Raw genomic sequence first — 16,637 nt, 5'->3', positions numbered from 1 at the left:
CCTGACTAGGCCCTTTCAGCACCTCGCTTTTGTTAAACAGCGGTAATTATGCAGAAAACAGATCTGGTTTGCATGCCATGCCTTAGTGCAGACAAACAAATGACATGCTCTGACAAACACCATCACCCCAGTGTGGGCTGCAGTTCAAGATACATTAAACATGACGTGGAATAAAGACCCATTCACACCAAGGATGATAACTATACGACAGAGAGAAATTAAATCGTAGGAATCACTTACTTTCAGACCGATTTTTTTTTTCCAGCAGAAGAAAGATTAAAATTCCCACCCTGTTTGCTAAGGCTGTGCATAATATGTGTACTATATAATATATAGTATATATATATATATATAAAAATACACATACTGTACACATTTAAGTCGAACCAGACCGATATATCGGCAGGCCGATATTAGGCATTTTCCAAACTATCGGTATCGGTAGTTATAATGGCCGATAAATGAGTATTTCAAAAATAAAACAAAAACGGACGAAACACACTTCAACCATGTCATGAGTGTTGGAGTTGTATAGTTTGTCCACCAGAGGGCGCTCTACACCGTCCCTGTTGGCAACACTCGTTGAGTTGGTCACGATACATAAATTGCTTGAATAACAATTAAAAGAACATCCCCATCAGTTCTCTTAACTCAAATAAGCAGGACAAAATTTGTGACTATCATGTCCAGTTTTGCTGTTAAATAAGCCGAGAGAGACGTTGTTACAGTGTAGTTGACTGACTGTCCTTTTAACTTTTGACAATGTGACTGAAGTATTTCTTTAATAGCGCGTGACAGTTATAGCAATGAGACGTATCATCTCTCCTTGGCCTGTTATATTAAAAATTTATGTTTTACAATTTGCAGTATGACGTTATCCATTGCTAAATTATGGCTCATCATAGACTAGCTAACCATAAAGCTAGCTAATGCCACGATCATCAGTCTGTTCTGTCGTGACAATAAAAGAAACAAGTTTCTTTTTAAAATGCATTATAAACTCATAAATAAGTACAAATAACTAATGTTAGGGCAATCTGTTAATGTTTTGTTGCGCGTTTCTGAAATAAAATAAAAAAATATCGGACGATATATCGGAATAACAGATTTTAAAACCAACAAATATTTGTATCAGCATTCAAAATCCTTTATCGGTCGGGCTCTATATTTAAGAAATATATTTATACATAATTTATATTATATATAGATATAAATATTTTATATATAAAGAACAAATGTTTTTTAAATGCATATGTGTGTATTTATATAACAAAATAATTGTACACAGTACACACACATCTATTATGTAAACACAAACTTAATTATTGCGGATGGGATTAATCGTTGCCCAGCACTACTTAACGATACAGAGTGATTGTAATCACTTCCATAATGATTTTTTTTATTCCAGCTACATTGACAGCCAATCAGAATCCACCCTTGTTGCTAAGCGGTCGCCACGATTCTATGTAAACCTATTGGTCTTTTTGTTATTTTATATTCTGATTTAAAATGATGATTCGAGGCATTCGTCATCCAAACTCACCCTGCGATACTCCTTTATATGTCGTCGGCAGATTATCTGCATGGGCGTTTGTACGCAAACCCACTTAATTGACTTCCTTAGAAAAGCAGTAGCACAATTTGGCATTTCATTCATGTCAAAGTTGAATACTCTAGGGCTTTGTTCTAGAAAGTTGGCAAAATATAGTTGGTATATAGACATTCGTGGGACAGGAAATTTACTCTGGGCACTCAGATCATCATCATCGCCTCTTTCTGACACTCGAGCACTATAAGGGCTTCAATAACACACTTGGCTTTCACATGACACTGTTTCCATGGAGCAGATATTGCCTTTTAGACCCAGACAACATGAATGGCACGGCAATGATGTCATGGTATCCGACTCGGCTGTTAGAGCCGGGATTCTCTGGGAAAGAGAGCAGAAAAGACTGGGAGACACAAAAGGAAAAAAAATATATAAATCGCACTGCACAGATCCGCCAATCAAGTGGCAGAACTCACCCAGAAACCCCTGAGGTTTCTGAAAGAAGGGTGAGAGATTCTCAGATGATGACATGCGGCTTAAGACAACAGTGAGACTGTGGTGTCATCCATTTATACACAGCAAACACATCCCTCACAAATGAGCCACCTTAATTAAAAGATAACAAGGATTCACAGAGCTCAACACTAAAGCTGAACTGCGGAAGATCGAACAAACAATTTTATGCCTTCAAATACCAAATTTTATCCTATAATTCACCTTTACACAAGATGTAAAATAAGTCTCTGATGTCCCCAGAGTGTGTGTGAAGTTTCAGCTCAAAATACCCCACAGATCATTTTTAGAGCATGCTAAAATTGTCGTTTTTTGAGGGTGAGCAAAAACACGGCATTTTTGTGTGTCCCTTTAAATGCAAATGAGCTGCTGCTGCCGGCACAGGGGGCGGAGCTTCACACACACACAATGAAAACTTGAAAACCTTTTAGTCTTTTATGTTCAAACTGGAGTCGGACTATGATGGAGAGACTCAAGAAGAAGTGACAACATGTAGGACATTTCTGAACGGTTAGTTGATGAATTAATATTGCTGATGTTGAGTTAACTATCTTCAAGTCATTGATTAACATATTCTGTCATGATAATCTATAAATGGCGTTCCCGAGGGCGGGGTTTATGTACATTTTGGGGTTAGGGATGTGAAGAAGCTCCCAACCAGCCGTTTGTTGTGGTCCTTAAAATGTGATTTCTGTAAAAGAAAATATCTCCCCAAACTGCAGATGTTGTTTATGCTCAAACGGCAACATTGCACACAAACTGAAGTTAAACAAGTGAAATCATAATCAACCGCCCCTTTAACTTAGTGTTCTGGAAAATCACAGATGAACAGCTTCTATAATAAATCAACGCATACCGTAACCGTCATGCATTTCAGTTAATTTAGGGGTTTAAAATTACATCTTTTTAACAACAGCAAATTTTAAATGGAATTAACGAGTCTGTGACATGTCATTTAGAAACTTGGCACGTTCAATACCGCCCAAATGTTTGAAAAATTACACTTCTAATTTTACATGGACCTCTTCCTATCAAATATCTCAAGCCGAATCTGCAGAATGGGTTTCCTTACAGACGTTTGTTGATCTAAAGCGGTTGGCCGACGTCCATGGCTGAGGGTGGAGGACTGGTTCTGATCCGACACGACTGTATCTTTCATCAGTCTGTAAAAATATACCTCAGATTTCTTGTCAAACCTAGTTGTAAAGTCGATCTCAAAGCTCTTTCCCGTTTTAGATGTGTTTTAGATGTGTTTTAGACGCGTTTTAGTTGTGTTTTAGATGTTTTAGATGCGTTTTAGATGTGTTATAGATGCGTTTTAGTCGTGTTTTAGATGTTTTAGATGCATTTTAGATGTGTTTTAGATGCATTTTAGTTGTGTTTTTGATGTTTTAGATGTGTTTTAGATGCGTTTTAGATGCATTTTAGATGTGTTTTAGTTGTGTTTTAGATGTTTTAGATGCGTTTTAGATGCGTTTTAGTTGTGTTTTAGATGCGTTTTAGATGCGTTTTAGATGTTTTAGATGCATTTTAGTTGTGTTTTAGATGTTTTAGATGTGTTTTAGATGCGTTTAGACGCATTTTAGATGTGTTTTAGATGTTTTAGATGCGTTTTAGATGCGTTTTAGATGCATTTTAGATGCGTTTTAGATGCGTTTTAGATGCGTTTTAGTTGTGTTTTAGATGCGTTTTAGATGTGTTTTAGATGCATTTTAGTTGTGTTTTAGATGTTTTAGATGTGATTTTTTTTGCTGTTCAATGTGCAGCGCAAGTCTGACATATCTGCTACACAACATTATAAGGAGAAGATTATAATTGCGTGCTTGTGACTTTTAATGGGGAGACTTGTATTTGTAATCACAGTGCCTGGTTGTGGAAGAAGACAGTCGCTGCATAAGCTTATCCAATTGGGTCTGAATTATAACTTTGGTGCATGGGCGATGCGGAGTGTTGAAGAATGTTCAACTTTGGGTAAAACGCAGCGCTCATTACTGTCACTTTTTAACCAGCCGTCCAATCACAGTGGAGGAGGGGCGTGGCTAAACCACACTGACCAACCGTCACAACATTATTTCTGTACAGCGACATCAACCAGCAGAGCTAACCGAACAAAATGGAGAAAAAAATACATTTTTAGTATGAAACACATTATCTGCGAAATCAGTTACAAGTAGAGCCCGACCGATAAAGGATTTTGAAGGCCGATACCGATACAAATATTTTTGGGTTTTAAAATCCAATATTTTATTTATTTAAGAGAACTGATGGGGATGTTCTTTTAATTGTTATTCAAGCAATGTATGTCTCGTGACCAACTCAACGAGTGTTGCCAACAGGAACGGTGTAGAGTGCCCTCTGGTGGACAAACTATACAACTCCAACACTCACGACATGGTTCAAGCGTGTTTCGTCCGTTTTTATTTTATTTTTGAAATATTCATTTATCGGCCATTATAACTGCCGATACCGATAGTTTGGAAAATGCCAAATATCGGACGAGAATATCGGTCTGGCTCTAGTTACAAGTAAACTGTGCTGCGGATATTCTGTATCATAGCAACGAAACGTCTCAATGGAAAACTGACCCTTTTGCAAGCCACTGAAATCAATCACTGAAGACTGTTCTCTATGAGGATAGCATCAAAATAACAACCAATCACATTCCTGAAATCCCAAGCTATTGTAGTTTAAGGAAGCAGATGGAGATTGGCAGAACATGTGAACTACTAGTCACCGATTTGTCCTTTCTCTTGTTTTTTCATCTTGAACGGGTGGTGGCAGATATCCAGACTTCCAACTTCTGTCCATTAATCCTGGTGTGTTTTGCCAACAAACGGATCAGATAGCCAGCTGACATTACATGTCCGACAGTTTGCCTTGTGTGACTAATACAACATAATTCTGGGAGCATTGAAAAATAACAAAACTATTTAAAAAAAAAAACTTGTACTTAACACACTTAACATCAGCTTCAGTTCAAACTTCAGTCCGTCATGCAAAAGCTACAGTAAATGTCCCGATTATATGGATTAGCCATACATCTCAAGCAACTTCGTTGGTATGGAGAAATTAAAGCTAGCTGATAATAATACACTGAAATCTTTTTGTGCTTGCATTGCATATCCCGACCCGTGTACAAACAAGAGTATCGGTGAAATCAGAGCAGTGTTTTCATAGCGTTGAACTCCTACAGAGACTTGGCAAAGGAACACCGCCAACAAATGTGCCCTGTATGGCTCAAAAACCACTTCATCAAATGTTTTCCCATTATGTGATCCAGCTTGAGTACATTAATGCACTGCATGCCAAAGTTTAGAGGGTGTTTCATTAAATGTCTCTTGCAGTAGCAGATCAATGCATCTGAAAGACATCTAAACGGCAAAGAAATGCCAACACGCATGAAAATACATCTATGCTTTTAAGTGCAAGTCATGCATCACACTTTTTGCAACATTACATTGATTGCACTGCATGCAATGGCAGAACCATATGAGAATGCACATGGAATATTTAGATATTTTCAATCCACAGATACCTATACTGTATATTATACCCAGACATTGATATGAAATGCATGGCAAAAACATTTCTCGTGAATGAATTCGTGGCTCATGTATATATATGCACGTGCATCAGATTAAAAACCACAACTTCTGCTTCGATTGACACAAACACAGTCAGGTAGACAGACGGAAGAAGACACATTTTTTTTTTAAATGTTTTTTTTTTTTTTCAATTATTATCTTACGAGCTTTAGTAGTATACAAATGCACATATTAACGGAAGTAGTGTCTCACCTGCCGAGCTCTCTCCCGGGGATGACGTCATAGCGCTCGGTGAACGGCTCGCTCCTGATCGCGGTTCGGATCTCGCACAGTAACCCGGACCGGTTCGGACCCGATTCACACCGAACACGGCTTCTGGACTCGCTCGTTCGTGGACATTCGGGAATCATCACGGCTGCTGATCGGTCTTATCTCTGGACTTATACCTGTTTGTTTTTACCTGCAAGCCCAGTCCACTTTACACAGTGAACCGAATATTATCACTCTACCTCGCTTAATAAAACAGTTTATCCCGCTGAATTTAGACCGAAGATGGAAACGTGTCTAAAATATAAACTGTTGATACTTTCATCTTCGGTTAAAAGTCCTCCTGAGTGAGTTTAATGTTCAAGGCTGCGAGGAAAACAGCTTTCCTGGTCTACTCGCTCCGGTTCTGAGTAACTGAAGTCAGTCGAGCTGCTTCTCAGACTCCAGTTGCCGGGGCAACGGACGTGATTGACAGGCCTTTCCACCAATCACGATCAAGCACTTGCCGGTGGGCGGGAGGAGGTTCTCCTTGAATGACAAAGGCAAATTGATTGATTAATAAAATGACTCAGTTATAAAAAGACTGACGTTGGGCTTATTGTGATAGCACAATTAAATCGTCAACTGTTTATGCATGAAGCGATTGTAATCTGAATTTATACATTATTTATACATACACGTTTACTTAGTTAATGAGGATACGGGCTTTTCATCTTTTCACCTTAAATCTAATCATGCACTTTCTGATACCTTTTCTGATAATAAACACCCTGTTTTATTATAAGATTTTGGTCTCATTATGTGCGATTTAAAATAGACTGTTTTATCCCATCAAAACACACACACTGCTTGTTGATGGGATTCTTCCCAACACTGGAGCGAGTGAGGCCCTCTAGCGCTTGAACTTGAGTATTTATGAATGTATTGTTTTGTAGCAACTCTCCACAAAAGTCGACACAATTAGGCTAAAGCATACAAGTTACAACATACAACAAATTGATTGTTTATTGACATTTATGTACAACAATTTGGGGCATAAGCAAAGTCTGTTCATCTCGAACAAATTGACATCAGGAAATTAGGCTGATATACAGTAATTAGAATTCATGAATATTTACATTTAGCCTACATTTTCATTAACAATTGAAACAATTTTCATAGAGTTTTCATATGCAATTTCATTAATTTATATTGAACTCAAATACAAAAAGAATATAAAATACAAAACTGCCAACAAATAAAAAATGATAAAAATGCATCGTTTTTTTTTTAACATAATCGACTGAGCATTACAACAGCAAACGGTCAGAAGAAGTAAAACAAGTTACGCTTGATAGTATGTGTTTTTTAAACACTGAAGTGGATGTCCTTCTGTCAGGAGAACGGCTTCATGAGGATAAATGCAACGATACACACACTCTCATGAAGCCTGCATGCAGTAAATGCTCCTGTGGTTATCAGAGGTCCAAGTGTCCAACACAAATGCAAATAAAAAAGCACCACTTAAGATATTGCATACATATTAATAATAAAAAAAATCTGGTTATCTGGTTCTTGTTGCCTGTAATTTGACTCAAAGTCTGTTTGCATTTAGTTTTACGGTTACACTTATGAGGAACTCATGTGTGTATGACTTGTATGATAATAAATCATATATGCATCATTAAGATGATTTTAGTTTTATTAATAATGATAAACCTGAAATATACAAGGTGGAGCTGGGGTCTTTCTACATTTGTTAAATATATTCTAAGCATTTCAGAGAAATATACTGTAGTGCATGAATCCAGTGTTATTGTCAGTGTCATTATATGAAGCTCATCCCTAATAAAGAGATTTGTCTTTAATTAAACTATTGGAAAGTTGTTTCTCATGTGGCCACACACACACACACACACACACATCCTGCAGACAGACAGGTCTGATTAGATTAGTGTTAGTGTCACTAATTTGGTTGCACAATAAAGTCGCTTGCATCCCTGTCGAGTGAGCGTCCACGTGTGCTTCCTAAGGCCTCGAGTTTGACCATCTCTACTCAAAACAGAATCCTTTCATTTCATTTATTTCAGTAATTCAACTTAAAGGGTGAAACTCATATAGACCCATTGCATGCAAAGTGAGATATTTCAAGTCTTTATTTGTTATAATTGTGATGATTATGGATTACAACTTATGAAAACCTTTTCACAATATTCTGATTTTGAATTTGGGTTTTCAAAATTATAACAAATAAAGCCTGAAATAACTCACTTTGCATGTAATATATAATATAGTTTCACCTTCAAGTTGAATTACTGAAATAAATTAACTTTTGCTCGATATTCTGTTTCACCATAGGCCTATATCCTGCAGTGTGTGTGTTTGTGTGAAAAAACAGTTTAGGGATTATAAGAAAGCAAATAATCTGCTGTGGTTTGGAGTTCACCGATGAATATGATCATGAAAGTTGTTCGCTCAGTGGTTATGTTCGGAATAACATACTACTCATATTACCCATATTATTTATGCAGCATCCATAACGGCGTGCACAATGCCGGCATACACACACACACACACAATACCCAAATGATGTTTTACATCCACTGCGATGCACATTATATGTCTAGAGCACACTGTGTGGAGTATTGTATCCCATAATGCAATGTGCCAGTGAACTTATAAGTAACAAGATCATTCTGACAAATTTTCATTTTCACACATTAAACTATTTCTGATATGATAACATGCAAATTATTAAACATGCAGAGCGTAATGATGTGTGCCATAAGCACTGCATATAACTGCACATTGTAATCTTTCACATAGGCTACTACATTAACTTCATAAAATACTGGCAGTGTGCAGTACAGTATTTAATGTGCAGTAGTAATATGGGTTACACTTTATTTTAAGGTGTCATTGTTATTATGAAATTATATATTTAAGTACTGAGTAATATTAATAAACTAAATGTATGGACTATGGGTTTAGGGTTTGGTTGAGGGTGCATGTATGCATACTTTACATTTATTACTATGTAACATATGTAAGAATGTCACTGTACGATAAAGTGTGTTACAGCAATATGTTAGTATTCCATTTCAATAATCCGGCACTGAAAATCCCAGTTCACCACATTTGAAGGAATAGCCAATCAGAAAGGAGATAGGGGCGAGCGGGGCACAAACTAATGCTAATGCTAACGCTAACACACGGTTGGGTTTAAAAGGTTCCACACACCAGCATGACGAAACTTAGCCATAGCAACACTACATACAGAAAAAAAGCGCCAAAATTACAAAATCTTCGGAAGATACTGAACATTTATTTATCCATAGCAAATGTATTTTTTTATTACATATGTTAATTTCTCATCTCTGTCTTTCGCGTTTATTTAACATTAGAGAAATCTGACATTTTAATCTTATATCTGTAATTTAATAGTTGATTAATGCTGATGTACTCGCCGGGTCGCTCAGGCGGGGCATGTTGTCACACGGTTACAATGAGCCGCTATTAGAACTATGATATTCTATACGTTTATGAATTCCATTGAGAAATCATGAGAAAAAGGTGAATAAAGACTGAGAGTCAATGTTCAGAAATGATTAATTATGATTATGCTTTATATGCGATGTGTTCACAAATGTGTTTATTTTTAAAGATTAAAAAATGCCATTGTTTTATATGAAAAGGTTCATTTTATTTTATTGAGAACACATTTTAGTTTGTCTTGTATATTTAGTGATTCGATAACAGTAATCTTATAGTGAGCTCCACTGGGGCATGTTGTCACAGTTCACTTCCATTCTTTCAGGGAAAATCGAGGAAAAGGGGAAACACTGTATTAATGAAACAAAACCACATGATTTTACGCGATGTGTGAAATTATTATGGGAAAAAATAACTGAGAAAGTCAAAAAAGTGTTATGTTGTGCCCGCTCTCCCCTAATGCATTAAATGTCAGTATTGCATACATGTGGCTTTTGACCCCAGACTCCCGCAAATACAGAAAAGTACCACATATCTTATATTTTAGTGCAGAAACATGCTATTTCAAGTCATTTAAAAATGAAATGCCCATATTTATTTACTTTAAAAATCTCTAAAAAGTCTCTTGTGGCTTGAGTTATTGAAAAAACTATTTATTTACAGGAATAAAAAAGAAATCTATTGTCAGCCAAGTGTCCGTTCTTCACTCCAGCCCAAAGGTGCTGGTCTCCTCCACGGCCGTCAGGAGCTTCTCGTACAGCATGGTGTGCGACGGATAGGGAGGCAGATCCAGGCGGTTGAAGCACGTGTGAGCCCTGCGGGAGACGGAGATGCAGGGGTCAAAGGTCAAGGAGATTCTGAGTAAACAGGCGACATGTAAACACCGAATTTTGGACACACTTTCGCCATCTTCGTCCCAGCAAAGCATGTGAAATTCTGTATGTGAGTGAGGCATCTGTATCCTCTCCATCACACCGCCCGTATTTAGCTCTGGCTGCCGACACACACACACACACACACACACTCTAACCCTGGCAGAGACACATGCGCCGGTGTAGTGCTGAGATCCGCAGTGCTTCTGTTCGCCAGACGGAAGGTGAACCACTGGATGAACTATCCCTTTAAGCTCTGTGCTTTTAATCTCACATCTCCCATTTGTTTTGTTTTCACATTAGAAAGAAATATGACTGTCAAATATAAATGGAAATGTAGGGATCTAAAAACACTCTTTTAATCAATTCTTGTTTTAAAATGAGATATAATATTTTCTTTCCATGAAATGTAATCTATGAGGAATATAATGGCAAAAATCCTTTGTTTTTTAATATTACACTCAGGTCTCTGAGATTTAATAAAGCACATATGCTAGTCATCTAAATGGTAATGTCCTCTGAAAACTTGACAAAACAAACTTTTAGCAAAATATGCACATTTCAATCTTCTCAACAGGCCAATAATATTCAAAACGGCATCTTTAAGCGGCACACACACATTTTTGTGTCTAGAATGAGAATATCGCATTTTAAGGTTAGGATTATGATTTTTCGGTAGTACTGCAGAACACTGTGAATGTGTATTAGATCTATTTGTTGTTTGCTGTTGGGGATCCAGAAACTTTTTTACTCAACGGCCATTCAGAATTTCTACTAGCCCCCAAAAGAAAGAAATTACCCAGATTACCTACATCATATATACACTCACTTACAGGATTATTAGGAACACATACTAATCCTGTGTTTGACCCCCTTTCGCCTTCAGAACTGCCTTAATTCTACGTGGCATTGATTCAACGAGTGTGTGTGTGTTCAGGTAAGCCAGATATGAGGAGATTCTGTGCAATACACTGTATTTAATATATCATGACGACTCAGATTTGTCTTCCCCAGCAAAGTGAGTAAACATAATAAGTAACGCCGAATTCGCCAGCGATTAAACAACGTTAGCGCCATCCAGTTTTACACGCGTTTTGCGAGTGTTCGTTTCAAACCCTGGTTATGAAGTGTCTCATGCAGCGTATACCTTGGCAGAGAGGTTATCTTTCCCCACTTCTCGATGCAGAAGCGCCTCAGGCCGTTGCTCCCCCTCAGCGATGCGAATCCCTCATAGGGGACACTGGACGTGCCCGTCACGAACTGGAGCAAACGCAACCTCTGCTCATTATTGAAGCGCTCCACCGCGGCCCAGAACCAGCGCATCACAATGTGCCCATCATGGTAACCTGAGGTTAACAGAGATACCAGTGAAGTTAAAGGACTAGTTCACTTTTCAAAAACCTTTTGCTGATAATTTACTCGCCCCCATGTCATCCAAGATGTCCATGTCTTTCTTTCCTCAGTCGAAAAGAAATTAAGGTTTTTGATGAAAACATTCCAGGATTTTTCTCCATATAATGGACTTCAATGGGAACCAAACTGTTCAAGGTTCCAGTGCAAACTGCTCAAAGGGCTTTAAACGACTCCAGACGACGAATAAGGGTCTTATCAAGCGAATCTTTTTCCGAGTTATTTGGTTCATTTAACGAACAAAATGAACAAATAGACTCGGAAAAAGATTCGTTCATTTTGATGAACGAGTTCGAACAGGAGAGTCGCGAACGCGCATCACAGAACAGAGCAAGGTGAGCATTTGAGCTTATAAAACTTAAACTTTGTTATTTATTTATTAAATGAGCGATCCTTTCGCTTGATAAGACCCTTATTCATCGTCTGGAATCGTTTAAAGCCCTTTGAACAGTTTGCACTGAAACTCTCATTTGGACCTTGAACCGTTTGGACCCCATTGAAGTCCATTATATGGAGAAAAATCCTGGAATGTTTTCATCAAAAACCTTAATTTCTTGAAGGACATCTTGGATGACATGGGGGTGAGTAAATTATCAGCAAAAGTTTTTTCAAAAGTGACACCAGTGGCGTCTAGTAGAATTGCATAAATAATGCCACAGTTTCAAACCACTTTGCAAATGGGCATTTAACCCAAACATCACATACACAGATCTTACGGGAGATTATAAAGGGAATTTATTTAACATACTTCACATTTAAACACAAATATGTGGATGTCCAGTGCACTATAAAGCTTTGACCAAACTCTAGTAAGCTGTCTACTATGGGAAGCGATTTCGGACACAGCCCTAGTGAAGACGTAATTAGCTGGCACAGGTCTTTTTTAGTTAGGGCTGGAGATAAACTGACACCCCTGAAATGGAGTGTAATTTTAGCATGTTGCTAAGCTAACAATGGCACTCTAAAAAGCATTATTAAATATTGGGTAAACTAGTCCTTCTGTAATCCTCCCCAATATCGAATGTAGTCAAGACAATTTTGTCTTTCCTGAACTTGTCATAATGCATTCTGTGAACGATTTCTCCATTAAGGAAACTAACTGAGAGTTTGGATGACTCAATTTGATTTAAATTATGTAAAGTATAAGAAGAAAAGAGAATGTGTCTCACTAAAAGAGTCTCTATCTGAATGTGCAGGAAAAGTCAACAGAGGACTCCAGAGTTTCGAGTGAGGTCATCTCGTCACTGAAACCACAACACCGCAGGGTTATATGAAATTCTACAGCGCTGACCCGTTATGCTTTCAATGTCAACAGCTCTGTTCTAAGTAATGAACTGCAATCTAAACAGATGGGATACTTGTTTTGGCATTTGCGGTGGGGAAAAATACTTCTGACCCTCCATAGTAATTCACAGGAGAGGACCAAAAAGAAAAGTGAAACCACTTCACATGGAACAAAATGAGCAATCAAGCGTCTAAGCACTCATGAAGATCATGTCAACATTTGATTTATGGATAGTTTTGAGCATTTCTGGAGCTATATTGACAACATTATGTCATTTTGTGAACTTCTATCCGCTCACCTCCTCTATATTCTGTGTTGGATCTCCAGTCGTTCAAATCGATCTCAGCCGTTCCTGCAATGACCAACTCCAGCTCCCGAGCATCGAACACCGAAACCAGACGCGAGTCAACGACCTGCATCGTCAAAAGGACATTGAAATATCTGAATCTGATCAGTAAATCCTCGTTTTTTAACTAAACCTTTGTGTAGTCCGGCTACTGTTCAAGCCGACGTACCTCATAGAAACCTCTGACGAGGGCTTCAGTCTGCTGCATAACCCCCCTCTCCACCCTCCATCTTGCCATTCGCTCAATGTATTCCTTCTTGTTCTTCTCCGTCACTTGGATATTGGAGCCCCCCGACTTCAGCTCCCTCTCCGTCACCTGTCAAACAACGTAAACGAGTTTTAAGGGTTCGGACAAAAAACAAAATGTTTATAATTGAAAGTATTAGAGACATGGCAGGTTAAAAAGCACTCTTTTTATCCTAAAGGTCAAGTGCGTCACTCTTTAAATGTTAAAACATTTATCCAAGATTAATATAAGTAACCATAAGTAAGCCAGGGTTGTCCAAACCTCCTTACCCAGATAGCAAACTGACATTGAATCAACGTGGAAATATGACATCGAAACAACGTTGATCTGACATTGTTTGCTCATCGAATTAACGTTGAACCAACGTCAGACGCGTCATTCTTTCAAAACTAACGGAAAATCAACTTGAAATCAACGCGTTGTTTCAACGTTATGAAAGCAAACCAATTTTCGATTTTCATTTAGCTTTGAAGAATGCCGCGTCTGACGTTGGTTCAACGTTAATTCGATGAGCAAAATCAACGTTGTTTCAATGTCATGAGAGACGTCGTTTCCACGTTGATTCAATGTCAGTTTGCTGTCTGGGTAAAGAGGGCCAATGTCCTGCAGTTTAGCATCAACTTGCCCAAACACTGGAAGTTTCTAGTGAATTTTGATTAGCAGGTTCAGATGAGTTTAATTCAGGTTATGGTGCGTTCACACCGGACGCGAATAGCGCGTCAGGCGCGAATGATTTCAATTGTTAAATCAATGCAAAGACACGTTATGCGCGTAAAAAATTCCTGCGGCGCGAATGAGGCGTGGAGCGCGGCGTGGAAGACACGAATACGCCTCATTCGCGCGTCAAGTTCGCGCGAATTGAGCGTCTGGCGCATTAAGCGCGAATGATTTAGTTAGTGCTATTTGTGCATTCACGCGTTTGACACGAATTCGCGCCTGCCGCCCGGCTTGAAAAATCGGAACTTTGGCGTGAATTCAAGCCGCGTTAACCAATCAGGAGCCTAGCTGCTTGCTCACGTGGTGAAGCATCTGGACGTTTCAATAAATTATTTTGTAATATGACTAAATGCATGGTGGGATTATGCACAACAAAGCAAATATTTTATCACTTAAAGTCCCCGTGAAATCAAAATTGAACCTATTTACTTTGTTAGCGCATATTACTAGTCTTGTGGTGAACAATTAATCCGTGCAAGTGAATATATATTAAAAAAATGTTTTACCTTGGTAATCTTTAATCAAAATCTGAAAAGTTACTTCCGGTCTGGAACGGTTTCTTTTTCTGATGACGTAGGTTTCACAGTTTGGGTGGGGAAACGCTTAACCACTCCCCTCAAACCGTTAGTTTACTATGAGCGAGAGATGGAGAGGAGGAGCGCTACAGTAAAACCCTGCCCTCTGTTCAATATTCCGTTTCACTTGGAAATACGTCACAGCACTGGAGAAAAATCGTTTGCAACTTCCGGTTCACGGGGACTTTAAAACTTTATTTCAATATACGAGACATGTTCATTTTGTATTGAATGTTATTCATTCCATATCTAGATTGAATGAAATAGTATTATGATGTAAAGACAACCAATATACATGTGCATAAGTTCCGGTGGACACAAATTTACGACACAAATAAGGGTACGGAGGACACAAATTTACGGCGACGATGATCCCCACGCCGCTCTTCTACTCTCCAGAGTAAAGGAGAGCGGTGACTCTCTCGATGAATGCTCGGTCGACATAAAAACAATGGCCGCCAACGGATTTCAATTCTGACTCGTGTAAATTTCGCTTCAAACTTTTGTTTTTATGCGCGTCAGTTTCACTCTTGACATGCGAATTAACACAAAGTGGTCAAGCGTCAAACTAGACGCGTCAGGCGCGAATTTGACGCGCTATTCGCGTCCGGTGTGAACACAGCATTAGAGCTAAACTCTGGAGGACAGCGAATGAGCAAGAATGGAAACCACTGAAGTATTGAGCAGATCAACTACCGAAGAGCGTAAAACAGTGTTTCTGGTCCTGGAGCCCCCACTGGGATTGAGAAACACTAGTGTAAACACATGGTTTGGTTTGTTTTGGTGACCCCGACGTGCCATCCTACACACTTTTAGTAACTGGTTACCAGGTTTGGATTGCCTGAGAGCCTCCATTAGGTACTGGAGATGTCTGAGAGCGAGACTCAACTCTCGAGTTTCTTCAGTACTGATCAATGATCATTATCACTGCAGCGAGGTGCTTTAAAAACAGACTGAAATATCCAGCACCTGTCCAAAGACCTCCTCATTGACGGTAAACGTTAGATCCAAGATGTCCGTGATATCGTTGTCCTTCATCCATTGTAAGCTCTGGTGGAACTCCTCATCCAGGTATTCCAGATCACTCAAATCTGTCACTCTACAGACCATATAACACAGACATCCAATCAAACGTCATCATTCTGCACTCTGCTTATAGTGAACCCCGGGTATTAAGACTTGTATGGCTTAATCTAATGTAAATGATGTGTAAATGAAGAAAATCCATTAATGATTAACGCTATTTAACCCTAAAACCGTATTCTGGACAAATGTGGGCAAACTGGTTTTGATTTTTGATTGAGAAGTTTGCCTCCTGAACACACACAATTTTTTTTTTTTTGACTCAATTCTACAATGTTAAATGGGTGAAAAAAAACTCCTTAGTCTTGTGTTTGGGTCAAAAATTGGCACCCATAGAAATGAAATGAATGGGGAAAAACTGTAATTTAGAGTCTAAAATAAGCCAAAATAAGACACCAGGTGACGGCAAAGACACTTCATCTTTAGGTTTCAGCTCTAAGAACTTATTGGAATGATATTTTAATGCAGTTTAAAAAAATAAAACATAAAAATAAGCATAATTTACATAGAAAATATGGTACTTTTTGAAGTAAATAAATTCAAAAATACCCCCAAAATTAAAAAAAACACCATAAATGGATAGACAAAACTTTATTGAAGACAGTGATATAACATTTATAATAAATAAAAATTAGGATCACACCTGCGTCCTCTGTGCCCACATTTGTCCACAATTACAGGATTAAGGGCTATAAAGTGAATACGGTTTGAGGGCTACAAAATCAACATCAGTTTATACATATTTTGGACAATT

At 38.3% G+C, this 16,637-nt stretch overlaps 2 protein-coding genes across 7 annotated transcripts in view; both read right to left on the bottom strand.

Moving 5' to 3' along the window:
- Positions 1–6,311, bottom strand: part of stk17a (serine/threonine kinase 17a) — a 37,091-nt gene extending 30,780 nt beyond the window's left edge. The window contains exon 1 of the mRNA XM_039666413.2: positions 5,863–6,311. Within this exon, the coding sequence (XP_039522347.1) occupies positions 5,863–6,020 (158 nt within the window). The 5' untranslated portion in view covers positions 6,021–6,311. The remainder of the gene's footprint in view (positions 1–5,862) is intronic.
- Positions 6,312–6,873: 562 nt separating this feature from the next.
- hecw1a (HECT, C2 and WW domain containing E3 ubiquitin protein ligase 1a) overlaps positions 6,874–16,637 on the bottom strand; it is a 59,032-nt gene continuing 49,268 nt past the window's right edge. For all 6 annotated transcript variants that reach the window (XM_089125577.1, XM_089125578.1, XM_089125581.1 and 3 more), the window contains 5 exons: positions 15,770–15,899; positions 13,431–13,577; positions 13,214–13,328; positions 11,368–11,566; positions 6,874–10,163 (listed from right to left, as the gene is read on the bottom strand). In XM_089125577.1, coding sequence (XP_088981703.1) covers positions 10,052–10,163; positions 11,368–11,566; positions 13,214–13,328; positions 13,431–13,577; positions 15,770–15,899 — 703 coding nt within the window. In that variant the 3' untranslated portion in view covers positions 6,874–10,051. The remainder of the gene's footprint in view (positions 10,164–11,367; positions 11,567–13,213; positions 13,329–13,430; positions 13,578–15,769; positions 15,900–16,637) is intronic.

The sequence above is a fragment of the Pimephales promelas genome, chromosome 22, assembly GCF_988280905.1.
Source record: "Pimephales promelas chromosome 22, fPimPro1.hap1.1, whole genome shotgun sequence".
In the NCBI taxonomy this organism is placed as follows: Eukaryota; Metazoa; Chordata; class Actinopteri; order Cypriniformes; family Leuciscidae; genus Pimephales; species Pimephales promelas.
The sequence above is the reverse complement of the archived record's forward strand: the minus strand, read 5'-3'. Positions and strand labels throughout refer to the sequence as shown.